This window comes from Equus przewalskii, chromosome 12 (genome assembly GCF_037783145.1).
Source record: "Equus przewalskii isolate Varuska chromosome 12, EquPr2, whole genome shotgun sequence".
Taxonomy (NCBI): domain Eukaryota; kingdom Metazoa; phylum Chordata; class Mammalia; order Perissodactyla; family Equidae; genus Equus; species Equus przewalskii.
Window position 1 is genome coordinate 1,785,162 of NC_091842.1, and position 13,137 is coordinate 1,798,298.

Below are 13,137 nucleotides of genomic sequence, written 5' to 3' on the forward strand. Positions count from 1 at the left end.
ACCCGACTTCAGTCCACGCCACCCCCGAGGCTTCCCGCCCCTCACAGCTGATCACGGCAGCTCACTCCTCAGGGCTCACGGACCAGCCTGACCGAGGTGTGGCTTACACACAAGGGCACACACACCCATGCAGCTGCCACCATGACCGAGTCACAGGCCATCTCCAGCACCCCATGAGGGCCCACAGGCCCCCAAGCATACCCCAACCAGAGACTTAAGGAGCCACTCATCTGCTTTCTGTCATTACAGGTCAGTTGTGCCTTTCTTAAAATTCCAAATAAATGGCATCATATGGTGTGAACTCAGCAAGTCTGGCTTCTCGCGCTCAGTGAGAGAGATCTGTGTTTCCTACAGAGCAGCTGTCCGTTCCTTCTTACTGCTCGGTAGTATGCCATTGTGGGGGCCCACCAGAGCCACTCACCCATCCACCGACCGAGGGACATTTCCACTATTTCCACCTGCTATTATGAGTAAAGCTGCCATGAACCTTCAAGGACATGTCTTTGGAAAGTCACATTTTCATTTCTCTTGGGTAAATATCTAGGAAAGGAACTGCTGGGTCCTAATGTACAGAAAGTTGCCAAACTATCTCCAAAGTGGCTTTGCCATTTTCCACTCATACCAGCCATGGAGGAGAGTTCCAGTTGCTCCACATTTTCACCAACAGTTGGGATGATCAGTTTTTTTTCTTTTTTCTCTTTTTTTTTCCTTTGTGAGGAAGATTGGCCCTGAGCTAACATCTGTTGCCAATCTTCCTCTTTTTGCTTAAGGAAGAGTGTCGCTGAGCTAACATCTGTGCCCATCTTCCTCTATTTTATGTGGGATGCCACCACAGTGTGGCTTGACAAGCGGTGCTAGGTCTGCACCTAGGATCTGAACCCACGAACCCCAGGCCACTGAAGCAGAGAGCATGAACTTAACCACTACGCCACCAGGGCAGCCCTGGGATGGCCAATCTTTTTAATTTTAACCATTCCATTGGATCTGTAATAATATTTCACTGTCACCTTAATTTGTATTCCACTCATGACGTCAATGATCTTTCATGTCCTTATGTACCATTTGTATATTTTCTTTTCTAAAGTTATCTGTTCAAAGTCTTTTGCCTATTTTTTTAATCAGGTCATCTTACTGATTTGGAAAAATTCTCCTTTTTTTTTTGTTTTTTGCTGAGGAAGATTTGCTCTGAGCTAACATCTGTTGCCAATCTTCCTCAGCAAAAAGAGGAGCTAACATCTGTGACAATCTTATTCTATTTTGTATGTGAGTCACCAGCATAACATGGCCACCGCCAAGTAGTGCAGGTCCGCACCTGGGAACCAAACCCGGCCTGCCAAAGCAGAGCGCACCAAACTCAACCATCAGGCCCTGAGGCCAGCTTCCAGAAGAACTCTTTATATATTCCGGATACAAGTCCTCAGTCAGGCATATGCAGTGTATGTATTTCCTCCTTGTCCATGACTTGCCTCTTCTGTTTCTTGTGTCTTTTGAGAGCAAAAGTTTTTAATTTTGGTGAAGTCCAACATCAGTTTTCTTCATTTACGGTTCATACTTTTTGTGTCCTAAGAACTCTTTGCCAAACCCAAGCTTCCAGAAGTTTCAGCTTTTACATTCAGGTCTACGCCCCAGTGAGTAAAATTTTGCGTCCAGTATGAGGTATCGGTATTTGTCCGTGTGGATGTCTCGTTGTTTCAGCACCATCTGTTGAAAAGACATCTCTCCCCACTGAATTATCTTGTCAGCTTTGACGAAAATCAGTTGACTCTACAGTCTCGGGTTATTCCTGAACTTTCTATCCTGCCCCATTGATTTCTATGTCTGTCCTCACACTGCCACTGTCTCGATTAATGCGGTTTATAGTGTGTCCTGAAGTCAGCCATCGTAAGGCCTCTAACTTGTTCTTCAAAACCGTTACAACTATTCTAGGTCGTGTCCATTTCTACAGAAATCTCAGAATCCGCTTGTCGACTTCTACAAAAAGCCTGCTGGGGCTCTGACGGGGCCTGCACTGAACGTATGGATCAGTTTCAGCAAACTGACATCTTCACAATATTGAGCCTTCCGATCCACGAACACGGTTTATTTATATTATTATTTTGTCGTTGGTGTGGTCGAGTTGATTTCCGACTCCCAACAGAGCGGAACCCTGCCCGGTCTTTTGGCGCCATCCTCTCATCTTCCGGCGCTGTGTCAGACGATGCTCCACGGCTATTCACAGGGTTTTCATGGCCAATTTTTCAGAAGTGGGTGGCCAGGTCCTTCTCCTAGTCTGTCTGAGTCTAGAAGCTCCAGTGAAACCCGTCCACCACGGGTGACCCTGCTGGTATTTGAAATAACGGTGGCAGAGCTTTCAGCTTCAGAGCAACACACAGCCACCACAGTCTGACAACCGACAGGTGGGTAGTGTGGTTCCCTGACAGGGACACGAACCCAGGCTGGGGGGGTAAGAACACCGGATCTTAACCACTAGACCACCAATATCGTCATTAGGTTTTCTTTAATTTCTCTCAGCAACATCTTGTAGGTTCCAGTGTACAGATCTTACACATATTTTGTTACATTTATCCCCAAGTATTTCATCTTTTTTGATGCTACTGTAATTGGCATGTACTTCCAATTGTTTGTTGTTAGGATACAGAAACTCAATCTACTTTTGTGTATTTTCCTTGTATTCTGTGAACCTGTTAAACTCTCTTGTTAGTTCTAGTGGCTTTTTCTGATTCCCTGGGATTTTCTACATAATTACACCATCTCCAGATAGAGCATCTCTGTTCTTCCTCTCCGTCTGCGCATCTTTTCTCTCCCCCGCTGCAGCGGGTAGGACCTCCCACACTGTGAGCCGGGAGGGGTGAGTGCAGACGCCCCGCCTCGCCCCAGTGCTGGGAGCCTTCGTCCACCAGAGCACCTCTAGCAGTAGGGTTTGCAGATGACAGTCATGTGGCAGAGGAAGTTCCCTTCTTTGCCTAGTTTGCGGGCTTTTCAGCGGAATGGGTCCTGGATTTTTACAAATGCTTCTGCTGTATCTATTGAGATGATCACACGTTTCTCCCCTGTATTCTACTGAAATAGTAAGTTACATTAGTTAATTTTCTGAAGATAATTTTTCCATCCGGCCTCCCTCAGTTCTTCCTTCTTCTCCAGTGCCCCACGCAGTCCTGCCTAGGTGACAGAGACCTCAAAGGACGTCTCCTGGTGTCCACCTTCAGTACCCTCATGCCATTCCCCAGAGAGGCCACACTTCTGAGGGATGAATTTCAGCACGTCGCAGTCTCCACACACCACGGTCCCTCTGTACGGCTGCTGAATCCCTCAGCCCGACTCTCAAAGCCCTGGGACAAGCATGGCCCACCACCAAGCTCGCCCACCCTGCTGCCCACACCAGCGTCCACCACGAGCACACAGGCCCCCCTCCTCCGCCAGCACCATGACTCCCAAAGTCGTGAGGCCCAGACTGCCTCCAACCCACATGACCCATGTGCTGGAGACGAGGAGTCAGGCAACACCAAGGGTGGACAAGCTTGTCTGGCGGAGAAGGAACTCAGCCCGGGGGCTTCCCTGGAGGTTCTCACTGGTTGATCCACCTCTCCTAGCATCTCTGGCTCCTCAGGATGTAAGAAATGCCAAACTACGAAGAGGGTGACCAGTGTCACGCCATGTAGACTGTTCAGGGGTTCGGTCTCTCCATGGGTTAGAACTGATCCCTGTTCCTAACCTTCCCGAGGCCACAGAGCCCTCTGAGAAGCGCAGCGCAGCCACAGGCCCTGTCCGGAGAGGAGAGCCCACACAGGGAATACTTGGTTTAAAGCACCAGAAGCTCACAGACCCCAGGGCTGTGAGGATCTTAAGGAGCCTGGTCAAGCACAGAGTAGGTGTAGGACAGTCAACAGAGGCCGCTGGCTGCCCAGAGGCAGGCAGGAACTGTAGGACCACAGGCTCCACACACCCCTGCTCACCAAAGCCCGGTTTGGCAAGGAAGTCCCATGGTGGAAGGGCAGAGGGCCTAAAACCTGGAGTCCAAACGGACCGGTGCCACTCCGTGGAACCCGGCAGCTCCCTGGGCCGCGAGGAACCAGGATCACCAAGGTGGGTATGCCACCTAGTGGTGGCAGCTCTCAGAAACCCACGGAGACACTGGACACAGGCAGGAGGCTGGGGTCACGACATGCCCCAAATGTGCAGCCTCAGTCCCAAAATTATGGCAGCCTGGGCCTAAGGGCCCAATAGACTCAAGCCCACCAGGCCAGGTGCAAACGCCCTCCAGCCCCTCGAGCTCCTGCTGCCCTGCGCCCGCTGGACTACAACTCACTGCCGCCAGCTGGGGCTGGCTGACCACATTCGGGAGTGGGACCCGAACTACACGCAACACGGCGTCTACGCGCACCCACACAGATGTGCCTGTGCATGAGGAGAAAGTCGGCGACTGTCATCAGATTCTCAGACGGATCACGAACTCATGGTGAGAAATCAATGTTCTAGAAAAGCCCTTCCATTTACAGATGTGGAAACTGAGGCGTAAAAGAGACCCCACAACAAACAGGGGCCAAGCTGGGGCCAGACAGATGTCCAGCCGCAGTTTAACAGGGTCTGAGACGGCCCATGCCCGCCCGCTGCGCTGACTCCACGAGGGGTGGAGGGCGCCCACCCTGGAGCCGCTCCCGGCAGATCCCACCTCTGGCCACCAGACAGAGGCCCCCAGACAGCAGCTCCCTCCTTGTCCACCCGCCTCCCGAAACAGTGCCCCTCTCCTGCTCACGCCCCCCTGCAGGGACCCCAGGTGCAGCATGGAGCCCCAACATTTCCCTGCATCCTCAGTCTCCCCGGCCGCTTCCCACCCCCATATTCAACTTATTAACTGGGAGCTCCGCCAAGTCACCCCCTGCTCGGAAATCTCGAATAACTGCCCAAAACCCAGCAAAAAGACATAGCCAAACTCCTCAAAGTATTCAAGGCCATCCCGAGACTCAAGTGCAGCGCCTGGAGGGGCTGACCCACGGGGCCTGGCTCCAGCCCAGGCGTCCACGTTTGTACCAAGCTCTCCAGGTGATTCCAAGAACAGGTCACACTCACACCCCACACCACAGGTCTGCGACCCACGCCTCTTATCCGACACACATACCCACTTAAGCAGAGCACAAGTCGCTGGAGGTGACGGGTGCCCCAAATGCCTAGCGGGGCCAGGAAAGGTGAGGAGCAGGAGCTGAGGTTTCCAAGGTGGCCCCGGAAGCGGCCCAGGCACAACCGGCCACAAAGCCCGTGAAGGAAAATCCCCACCAAGGGGCCGCAGGAGACGGGGCACCAAGGCCGCTCCACGTGCCTCTCTCGAAGGCAGCGCTGGCCCTCAGAAGGGACACAGCAGGCCCCTCTGCAGTCTGTAAGGCACTTGTGAAGCGCACGGGGGTGTTAATCTCCACGAGCAGAGTGAGGAAGGCAGTGCACTTCCTCTCCAGTGACCAGAGAGCTGGCCCAGAGCCGGGCAGAGACTGGAAGAGGGCACGCCGGCAGTGGGAGAGCAGGGCGAGATCCCAGCCTCTGCTACGCCATCTGTTTTCCCACCATGGAGGCAGGCCCCTCCTCTCCTGCCCAACCCCAAGCTGACCATGGGCACAGGCTGCCCCTGCCTCTGCCAGCCTGCAGGACCACCCCCCACCAAGGGCCTGGCCACGAAGGGCAGGCTGAGTGAGCACCCCAGAACTCTGCCTGAGCAGACGCCCGCCCCAGCTGGCAGTCAGCCTGCAAAAGTCTGCCCGCCTGCGTGCCGGCCACACTCAGGGCGGGGCCTCAGGGGTGGATGTGGGACCAAAGGGCTTGAGGAGCAGCTGCCCTTTCCATCCTGGCCAGACGGAGCTGGCTGTGCACCAGCCCTGCTGGCCTGACAGATGCCGGGTGCTCTGTGCACACGCTGGGTGCTCCAACAGTCCAGCAGCCAGACTGACCAGGCACACGTGGGTCCCTGACCTCGCACAAGAAGGAAGTCCCGGAGGTTCCTCCTCTGACGGGAATCTCCCGGGAGCAGGAGGGAAGCTCTCCCGCGAGTTCCCAAGCCCAGAGAACAGGAGGAAACACAAACGTTCAGGTCCCCCTGGAGCCAGCACTACGGGAGTCTGGGCTCTGCAGCCGGAGTTCAAGGGGAAACAGCAGCCTCATCTGTCCTCTGCGACTCAGCGAGGCAAAAGGAAAACGAAGACAGACAACTGGAGTCAATAACGCCCACGGAGCAGTCGCTGGTTCCAGAACCAGCAGTCGACAGGGTAATTACAGGACAGCTCTTTAAAGAAGCTTCTCAGTCTTGGCCCAGTTTTCCAGAGCAGCAGGAAGGACACCAAGAAGCTACAGTCTTACAATCACAGGCGCAGATAAAACAAAAGGCTCTTTAAACACCGCAGGCCCCGTGCCCCAGGCTCCAAGGACTAATCCAGAATGAGCAGTCTTCCACCGCCCCCCAGGCTGCAGCAAACAGGCATCACCACAGCTGCTGGGGCAGGCCGGTCTGTAGGGCGTCCCCAGGTCCCGGGGCCTGAGGGACAGGCAGCAGCAGAGCAATGCCGAGAAAGAGGGGCAGCGGCACCCCAGCAGGACGGTGGCAGAACAGACGAGATGGGCAGCAGGGAGCAGAGGCAAGGACCACCCCGCCCTGGCCCTCCCACTCAGCATCCTGCCACTCGCCCGCGGCAGCAGCTCCAAGACAAGCTGAGGAGGCTGCTGCAGGCCCGACTGGGGCAACAATCCTCTGTTGTGGCGTTTTCCGTTTTTACCCTAAAACCTCAGGTCATCCCCCACCTTACAATCACCTCATAAGGAATGACTTCCCCCAGAAGAGAGCATTTCCTCAGCATATACGAAAAAGAGACCCTTAACGAACCCCACAGCACAGGGCCATCAAATGCCCAGCACCACCTGGCTGCGAACGCCCCGACCTCAGAAGGAGAGGTCACTGTGGCTCCAGCGGGGAGAGCCCCTGAGCTCCGCTCCCTCCCGCTGCGAGAGACCTTGGTCACAGCGGCCACACGCGGCAGAAGCTCCCCAGCAGCCCTGACAGGGCCTCTGCTGGCGGGAACTGGGGGCAGGCCCACCCTGCGCAGGGGAAGGCGAGGACTCGAGAGGCACCAGCGCCGCCGCCTACCTGATGCTCAGGCCCGTGGTCTGGTCCAGTCTCTCCCAGCTCTGCAGCTTCGCCAGCAGCCTCTGAAAAGACACGGAGGAGGAGACTTAGAGCTCTGCCCCCCGCCGCCTCCTGTCTGAGGACCCCACGACCTTCCGGCTGTCCTTCACACCAGATCCCCACCGACCGTCCTCATCCACCACATGCACATCGATGCCCAGACCCAGCATCATCACGAGAAACTGACGGTGATGAGGACGACAGGAAGGCTCCCTGGTCCTCTGGAGGGCCTGCACTCAGCTCTGACTGAAATGCACAAAAGCTCCACGTCTGCTCCTGGTCCCAGAAATCCTGTGAGACCCAGCCGGCTGAAAGGAATGCAGGTGGGGAGCGAACAGCCTCAGGGACGCTCCTGTAGGAGTCTGTGCCCAGGGAGCAGACGCTGGGCCCTGACCACGAGGACCTGCCACCTCCCCATCTTCCAGGTGCTCCTGAGGACACCAAGACCCAGGGCAGGCGGACTCAGCAGCCCTACAGCCAAATTCCCCCACCCAACACTGCCGACTGGGACCCATGGCCCCTGCGGGAGGCAGCCAGCCCCGAAGAACAGGAGGAGGTGGGCACACCCTGCCCGGGACTGCCCGCAGGCTGGCCCTTGCATCTCACAGCTGCTCCACACTGACCCACATCCCCCAGAGCCCCGTGAGTCTCGTCACCTTCCAGAATGTGAGCAATGTGAGGGCAGGAACCACCTGCCTTTGGCCTCCTGTTGCCTCTGCCCGGAGCCGAGTGCAGTACTATGAATGCATTCATTCAGTCACTCAAATATCTCCTGAGCCCGTTATGCGCCGGACACGTGCCTGGTTAACAATTTCATCACTACAGCCAATGCTGTTATTTCTCTCATTGTACACACAGAGAAGTGAACACACAGAGAAGTTAAGTAACTCACCCAGAGTCACACAGCCAGCAAGCATCCACAGCAGGATTTAAAACTAGGCAGTGTGAGTCCAGAGCCAAAATCTTAACCAGTTTCAAAATAAACTATATCCACAGAAAAAAACTGTTCAGCTCCAGAGTTGTCTTTCCAGGCTAAGTTCCTACAGAAGCCAGGAACTGAGCGGAACTCTGCTCTTGCCCTCTGACGCCCTCGGCTGGCAGTGAACCCGACGGGTGGAGCAGCTGACAGCACTGAAGACAGTAGAGTAACTTCTACTCTCCCACTGGACTGTGCGAACGATCAGGAAGTGGTGACATGGTTTAAGCCAGGCAAACCAGAGAGGCGAGGTGAAGCAGTGCGGAAGGACAGAAAGACCCTGGGCCAGGAGCCAAGAGGCCAAAGTTCTGGTCCAAACTCCTATGTACTGGGCAAGACAGAGAGCTTCTCTGAACCTGTCTCCTCATCTGCCCAGAAGACTGCGGGACGCTTTCAGCACTGACGTCCCATGACCACCTCTACAACATCATCCCACGAAAGGCCCCCTCGAGTCCCAACAGCAGACACAGGGAGAAGAAACTTAGCACAGGTGTCCCTTTACGTCTCTGGGCGGGCACAGCGTTTGTTCAGGTCCCACACACCATGTCCTCTCTCTGACACCCCATCTGTTTCAGTTTTCCTATTGCTACTGAGTGACCCAGAACCACAAATCCACTATCTTACAGCAGTGTGGGTCAGAAGTCCGACCACCCGGGTCTCGCTGGTCTAAGATCAAGGTGGCGGCAGGGCTGCGCTCCTGCTGGAGCTCTCAGGGGAGAATCGTTCCCTTTCCAGCCTCCAGAGGTGCCCACGCTCCCCGGCTCACAGCCCCTTCCTCCATCTTCAACGCCACCAGCAGCAGCGGGCCGAGTCCTCCTCACACGATGCAGCTCTGACCTCCTCCACCCGCCCTTGCTCCTGTGGGGACCTGTGCTCACAATGGCCAACCCGGACAACACAGGGGCGCCTCCCTACCACTGGCCAGCTGACCGGCACAGCTCAGTCCCCCTCTGCCACGTAAAACAACAGATTCACAATTCTGGGGATCAGGACGTGGCCATCTCAGGAGGCCACTACTCTGCCCACCACACCAGCACAGCAGCTTCGGTATTTCAGGTGACGGCTGGAACGTCGGACTGAAACGTCCAGGGTCTAGACACAGAGGACACCCCGCAGAGAAGAGCCCACCGGCTTGGTCCTCACCTCCTTCTCCAGCTCCAGGTCAACCAGGTTTTCCTGCATCTTCTCCTGACGCCCCAGCTTCCGCCGCAGCCCCTCCAGTTCCTCCCTGAGCAGCCCGTTGGTCTCTCGCATCTCCCTGGCAGGGCCAGAAACAGTCACTCAAACAGCCGCACATCCCAGGACGAGTCCAGGAGCCCTAGGAGCACAGACACCGCCCCCAGGGGGCTGCAGGCCCACGCTCCTGAGCTCTAAGCCAGGAAGGCTCCAGCCCACGGCCCAGGCGCGCCTCACCGCAGGTGGACGTTCTCCTCCCGCAGCTGCTTCAGCTCCCTCTCCATCTTCGGCAGCCGCACCAGCTCAGACTTCATGTTCTTCACAATCACAGCATCCTGCTCCTGCAGGGACAGCTTCTGCTCCAAATCCTGACGGAGGCCAGGGACAGAGAGGAGAAAGTCACGGATACCACAAAGTTCTCTGACACAAGCCAAACTGACCCAGGTCCTCAGCGGCCTCCATGGGGGCCAGCCCCCTCCCCTGGGAAGCCTGCCCGGGCTGCACCAGGTGTGCCCCTCTGTGCTGCGAACTCAGTGTACACTTCTAGGGTAGCCCCCACAGTGCACCACAGGCTGGCGTCATGCCGCTGCACTGTGCTGTCCTTGGAGGCAGGACCCTAGCGGACATCTGGCACAAGGACAGTCAGCAGAGGTTCCCTGAACAGACAGATCAGTAAACATCCCACTCCTCACGCAAGATCTGCTTCTGTCCCTCTAGCAGCACACATGTAATGACTGAGTCTTTTCCACAGTGAGGACAGCCTTTTCCTTACAGTCTCTAGTCCCCTTAGGACACAATGGAGATAGGTGGCATCCGTTAGTGACAAGTCAAAGAAAGGCTCAGAGTATGAGACTAGGATCAAATCAGTCAGTCATTCGACAAACACTAATGGGGCCCATCGCTGTCCAGGTACTGCAACAAGCAGCAGGAACAGGGTGATGGAGAAGACAGATGAGGTCTCTGCAGGGAAGAGCCTAGAGTCTGGTGGGAAAAACAGACATCAGGCCATGCAGCAAATACTGAGAAGCGGGCCGAGGGCTGCAGACGAGGGGCAGGGAAGACACGCTGAGGGTGTGTGAAGTGGTGAGGGCTGGGAAGGGGGGATAGGGAATCACCGAAGCCACAGAGAGCAGCAGTGGAAGACCGGAGCAGGGAGCAGGGAGTCTGAGACCTGACAAGGCGAGCACAGCTGGAGAGGGATGCAGATGAGACAGAGCCAGGAGGGCAGGAAGGAGCCCCCAGTCATACGGCAGGGCCCGGAGCTTGGCCGTCACTCTACAGGCAGTGCGTCTCCATAGCAGCATCCTCCCGCAGCAAAGTCAGGCCAACCTGCTCTGAGAGCTGGCCTCGTCCATGCCAGCCGTCTGACGCCAGCAGGTGTTCCGCCCTCCCTGAGCTAGCATACCCGCTTCACGGCACTCCTCAGGGCCTGAAGCCATCATATGTTGACTTTTCCTTTGTGTGTTTGCTGCCGTCTTCATACACTCCCTGGGAGCAGGAACTGTCTCTGATTCACAGCGCCATCCCAGCCCCCAACAATCAAGCAGTGCAAATGGCTACAGCGGGCAGAGGCAGCTGACTGTCCCCAGATGCCTCTGAGCACGCCCCCAGCTCAGAAACACCTCGGCGGGCAGGACGGCTGGGCCCACCACTGGGACGTCTCCCAGACTCAGGCCGGGCCCTGCCCCAGAGCAGCTCACCTTAATCCTCTGCTCCTGGTCTGCCCTCACCTCCTGGCTGGCCTGGAGTTCCTGAATCTTCTGATTCGCTTCCTGCCATTTTCTATGAAGAGAAAAGCACATCATGTGCAGAAACAGGTATGTGGTGAGGCCAACGATTCCCTCATCCTAGAAGCTCTCCAGCGTTGGCACACACGCACACACACGCACACATGCATGCACACACACACTCCGTGCAGGGACACCCCAGGATCCCAGACGCCGGTCCCTGTCAGTGGCTCTGTGGCCTCAGTCTGCTCATGGGGACAGGGCAGGTAAGTCCAGAACACCTGCAGGGTCCTCTCCAGCCCTGGTGCTGCACAGCTCTCCTCCCACCTACAGCTGCTCACGACTGCAGCTTCCGCTGGCCCTGGGACAGCCACAGCCAAGGACGCACTCACAACTGACCCCTGACTCCACTGAGCAGCCAGGACGCTCCTAAGACAACAGCTGCTGAAGTCAAGGCCAAATTCCCGGGGAGAGTATCCAGCCTTCTGCCCTCACCTCCAGGCAAGCTCTTTCACACCTCGGTGCCTTTGCTCACAATGCTCCCTCTGCCTGAAATGTCCTTTCCTAACCACATCCCGCCTGCCCCAGGGGACGTCCCACAAGCCTTTAAAATCCAGCTCAAACACAATTCTCTTCCCCAGGAGCTCTCTCCGAGCAGGCACCCCACTCTCCGGGGAGAGAAGAAATGACTGCTCCCTCCTCTTGTGCTTGGGACATTTCAATCACCGCTCTGTCCTGGCACTTATTTGTTCTGGCTTCAGAGACCCCAGTGTCTGTCCCCGACAGCCTGTGGACGAGGAGGATAGCATCTGAAGGGCATGTGTAGATCCTCGGAGCTTTAGCACACATGATGTTCATGGACACTGGGTGCCCAGACCAGAGGGCACGCGACAACAAGCGTGGGTCCTCCTGTCTGTGGCCTTCTGCACCATTAACAACTTGACGTCCAGCTCAGGACACACCCCTTCAGGCTGACTCAGTCCAGGGTGGTGGGCAGGCTCGCCTGGCAAGGGGCCCCGCCCACTGCCCACGCACTCACTTGTGCTGCAAGTCCAGCTGCTCCTTCAGCTCCTGCTTCTCCGACTCCAGGCTCCTCACCTGCATCTCCTGGTTCATCACACTCCACTGCAATTCGGAGACCCTCCCCTTGAGTGCGCTGATGGTCTGAAAGCAGAGCGGGACAGACAGAGCCGCTCTCTGAGGCTCCTGGCGCACGATGGAGGTGGGCCTCTCACACAGAAACGGATGGGACAAATGCCCTCACAAGAGCCTGTCCCCTCCAGAGGACAGAGACAGAGCCATCGTCCCCCGCAGAACACACGACCGGGGCAGACCAGACACCACCCCTCAACCCAACCCCAGAGCGCGCCAGCCCGAGCCCTGCCTCACATTTCCCACAGGCCAACAGAAAGAGACTGGGTCACAGTGACAGGTGGCCTCAGGAGCAAGACGAGCTGCTGGTCAAGAAAGGCCTGGCCTTGCACCTGGGCCTCCACACCTGTGCCCCAACAACATCCCTTCCCACAAAGTGTCTACGGTGTCCCACGTCCCGTCACCTCAGACGCTCGCCAGTCCCGGCACGCTCTGCACAGTTCTCCCTCCACACCCTGCCCTCGTCTCTTGGCCTGGAATTCCTTCCCTAACCCCCACACCATGCACCACTCCAGCAACTGACCGAAGATGCTACCTGTGGACCACAGCCAAGTACCCGCCAAGAAGTAGGACATGGGGGGTTGAGGCTGTCCTCAGAACAACGCTACAAGAGCCACACAGAATGGAGGGGAGCTGCAAGAATGCCGTGGAGACTGAGTGGCTCCCAGGCCACAAGTGGTCAGAGAGGGAAGCAGAGGCCTGGGGAGGCCGTCCCTGAGCAGAGGCCCCAGGACAGCAAGCCCAGTGGACATTCAGGCGCGGAACCGCCACCCTTAGCTGGGACCGCACCCTCACCAGCCAACCTTCTGGTGACTGCACTCCCCTGTGGCCTCCCCAGGGGACAACAGCAGGACGGTCAAGCCAACAGGAAAATCCAGACCACTGAGAAGCATCACTGTAAGTCAACAAGAGGAAACACGGCCACACAGGCTCTGCGAGCAGAGGAG

General features: G+C 56.7%; 1 protein-coding gene across 6 annotated transcripts in view; it reads right to left on the reverse strand.

The window, feature by feature from the left end:
• Window positions 1-13,137, reverse strand: part of MAD1L1 (mitotic arrest deficient 1 like 1) — a 415,963-nt gene that overhangs the window by 392,260 nt on the left and 10,566 nt on the right. For all 6 annotated transcript variants that reach the window (XR_011524656.1, XM_070567315.1, XM_070567316.1 and 3 more), the window contains exons 5-9: window positions 12,078-12,202; window positions 11,012-11,093; window positions 9,549-9,679; window positions 9,279-9,393; window positions 7,121-7,182 (exon numbers count right to left, since the gene is read on the reverse strand). Coding sequence is in view for 5 of the 6 variants with exons in the window: in XM_070567315.1 (XP_070423416.1) it covers window positions 7,121-7,182; window positions 9,279-9,393; window positions 9,549-9,679; window positions 11,012-11,093; window positions 12,078-12,202 (515 nt within the window). In the remaining variant the exon portion in view is untranslated. The remainder of the gene's footprint in view (window positions 1-7,120; window positions 7,183-9,278; window positions 9,394-9,548; window positions 9,680-11,011; window positions 11,094-12,077; window positions 12,203-13,137) is intronic.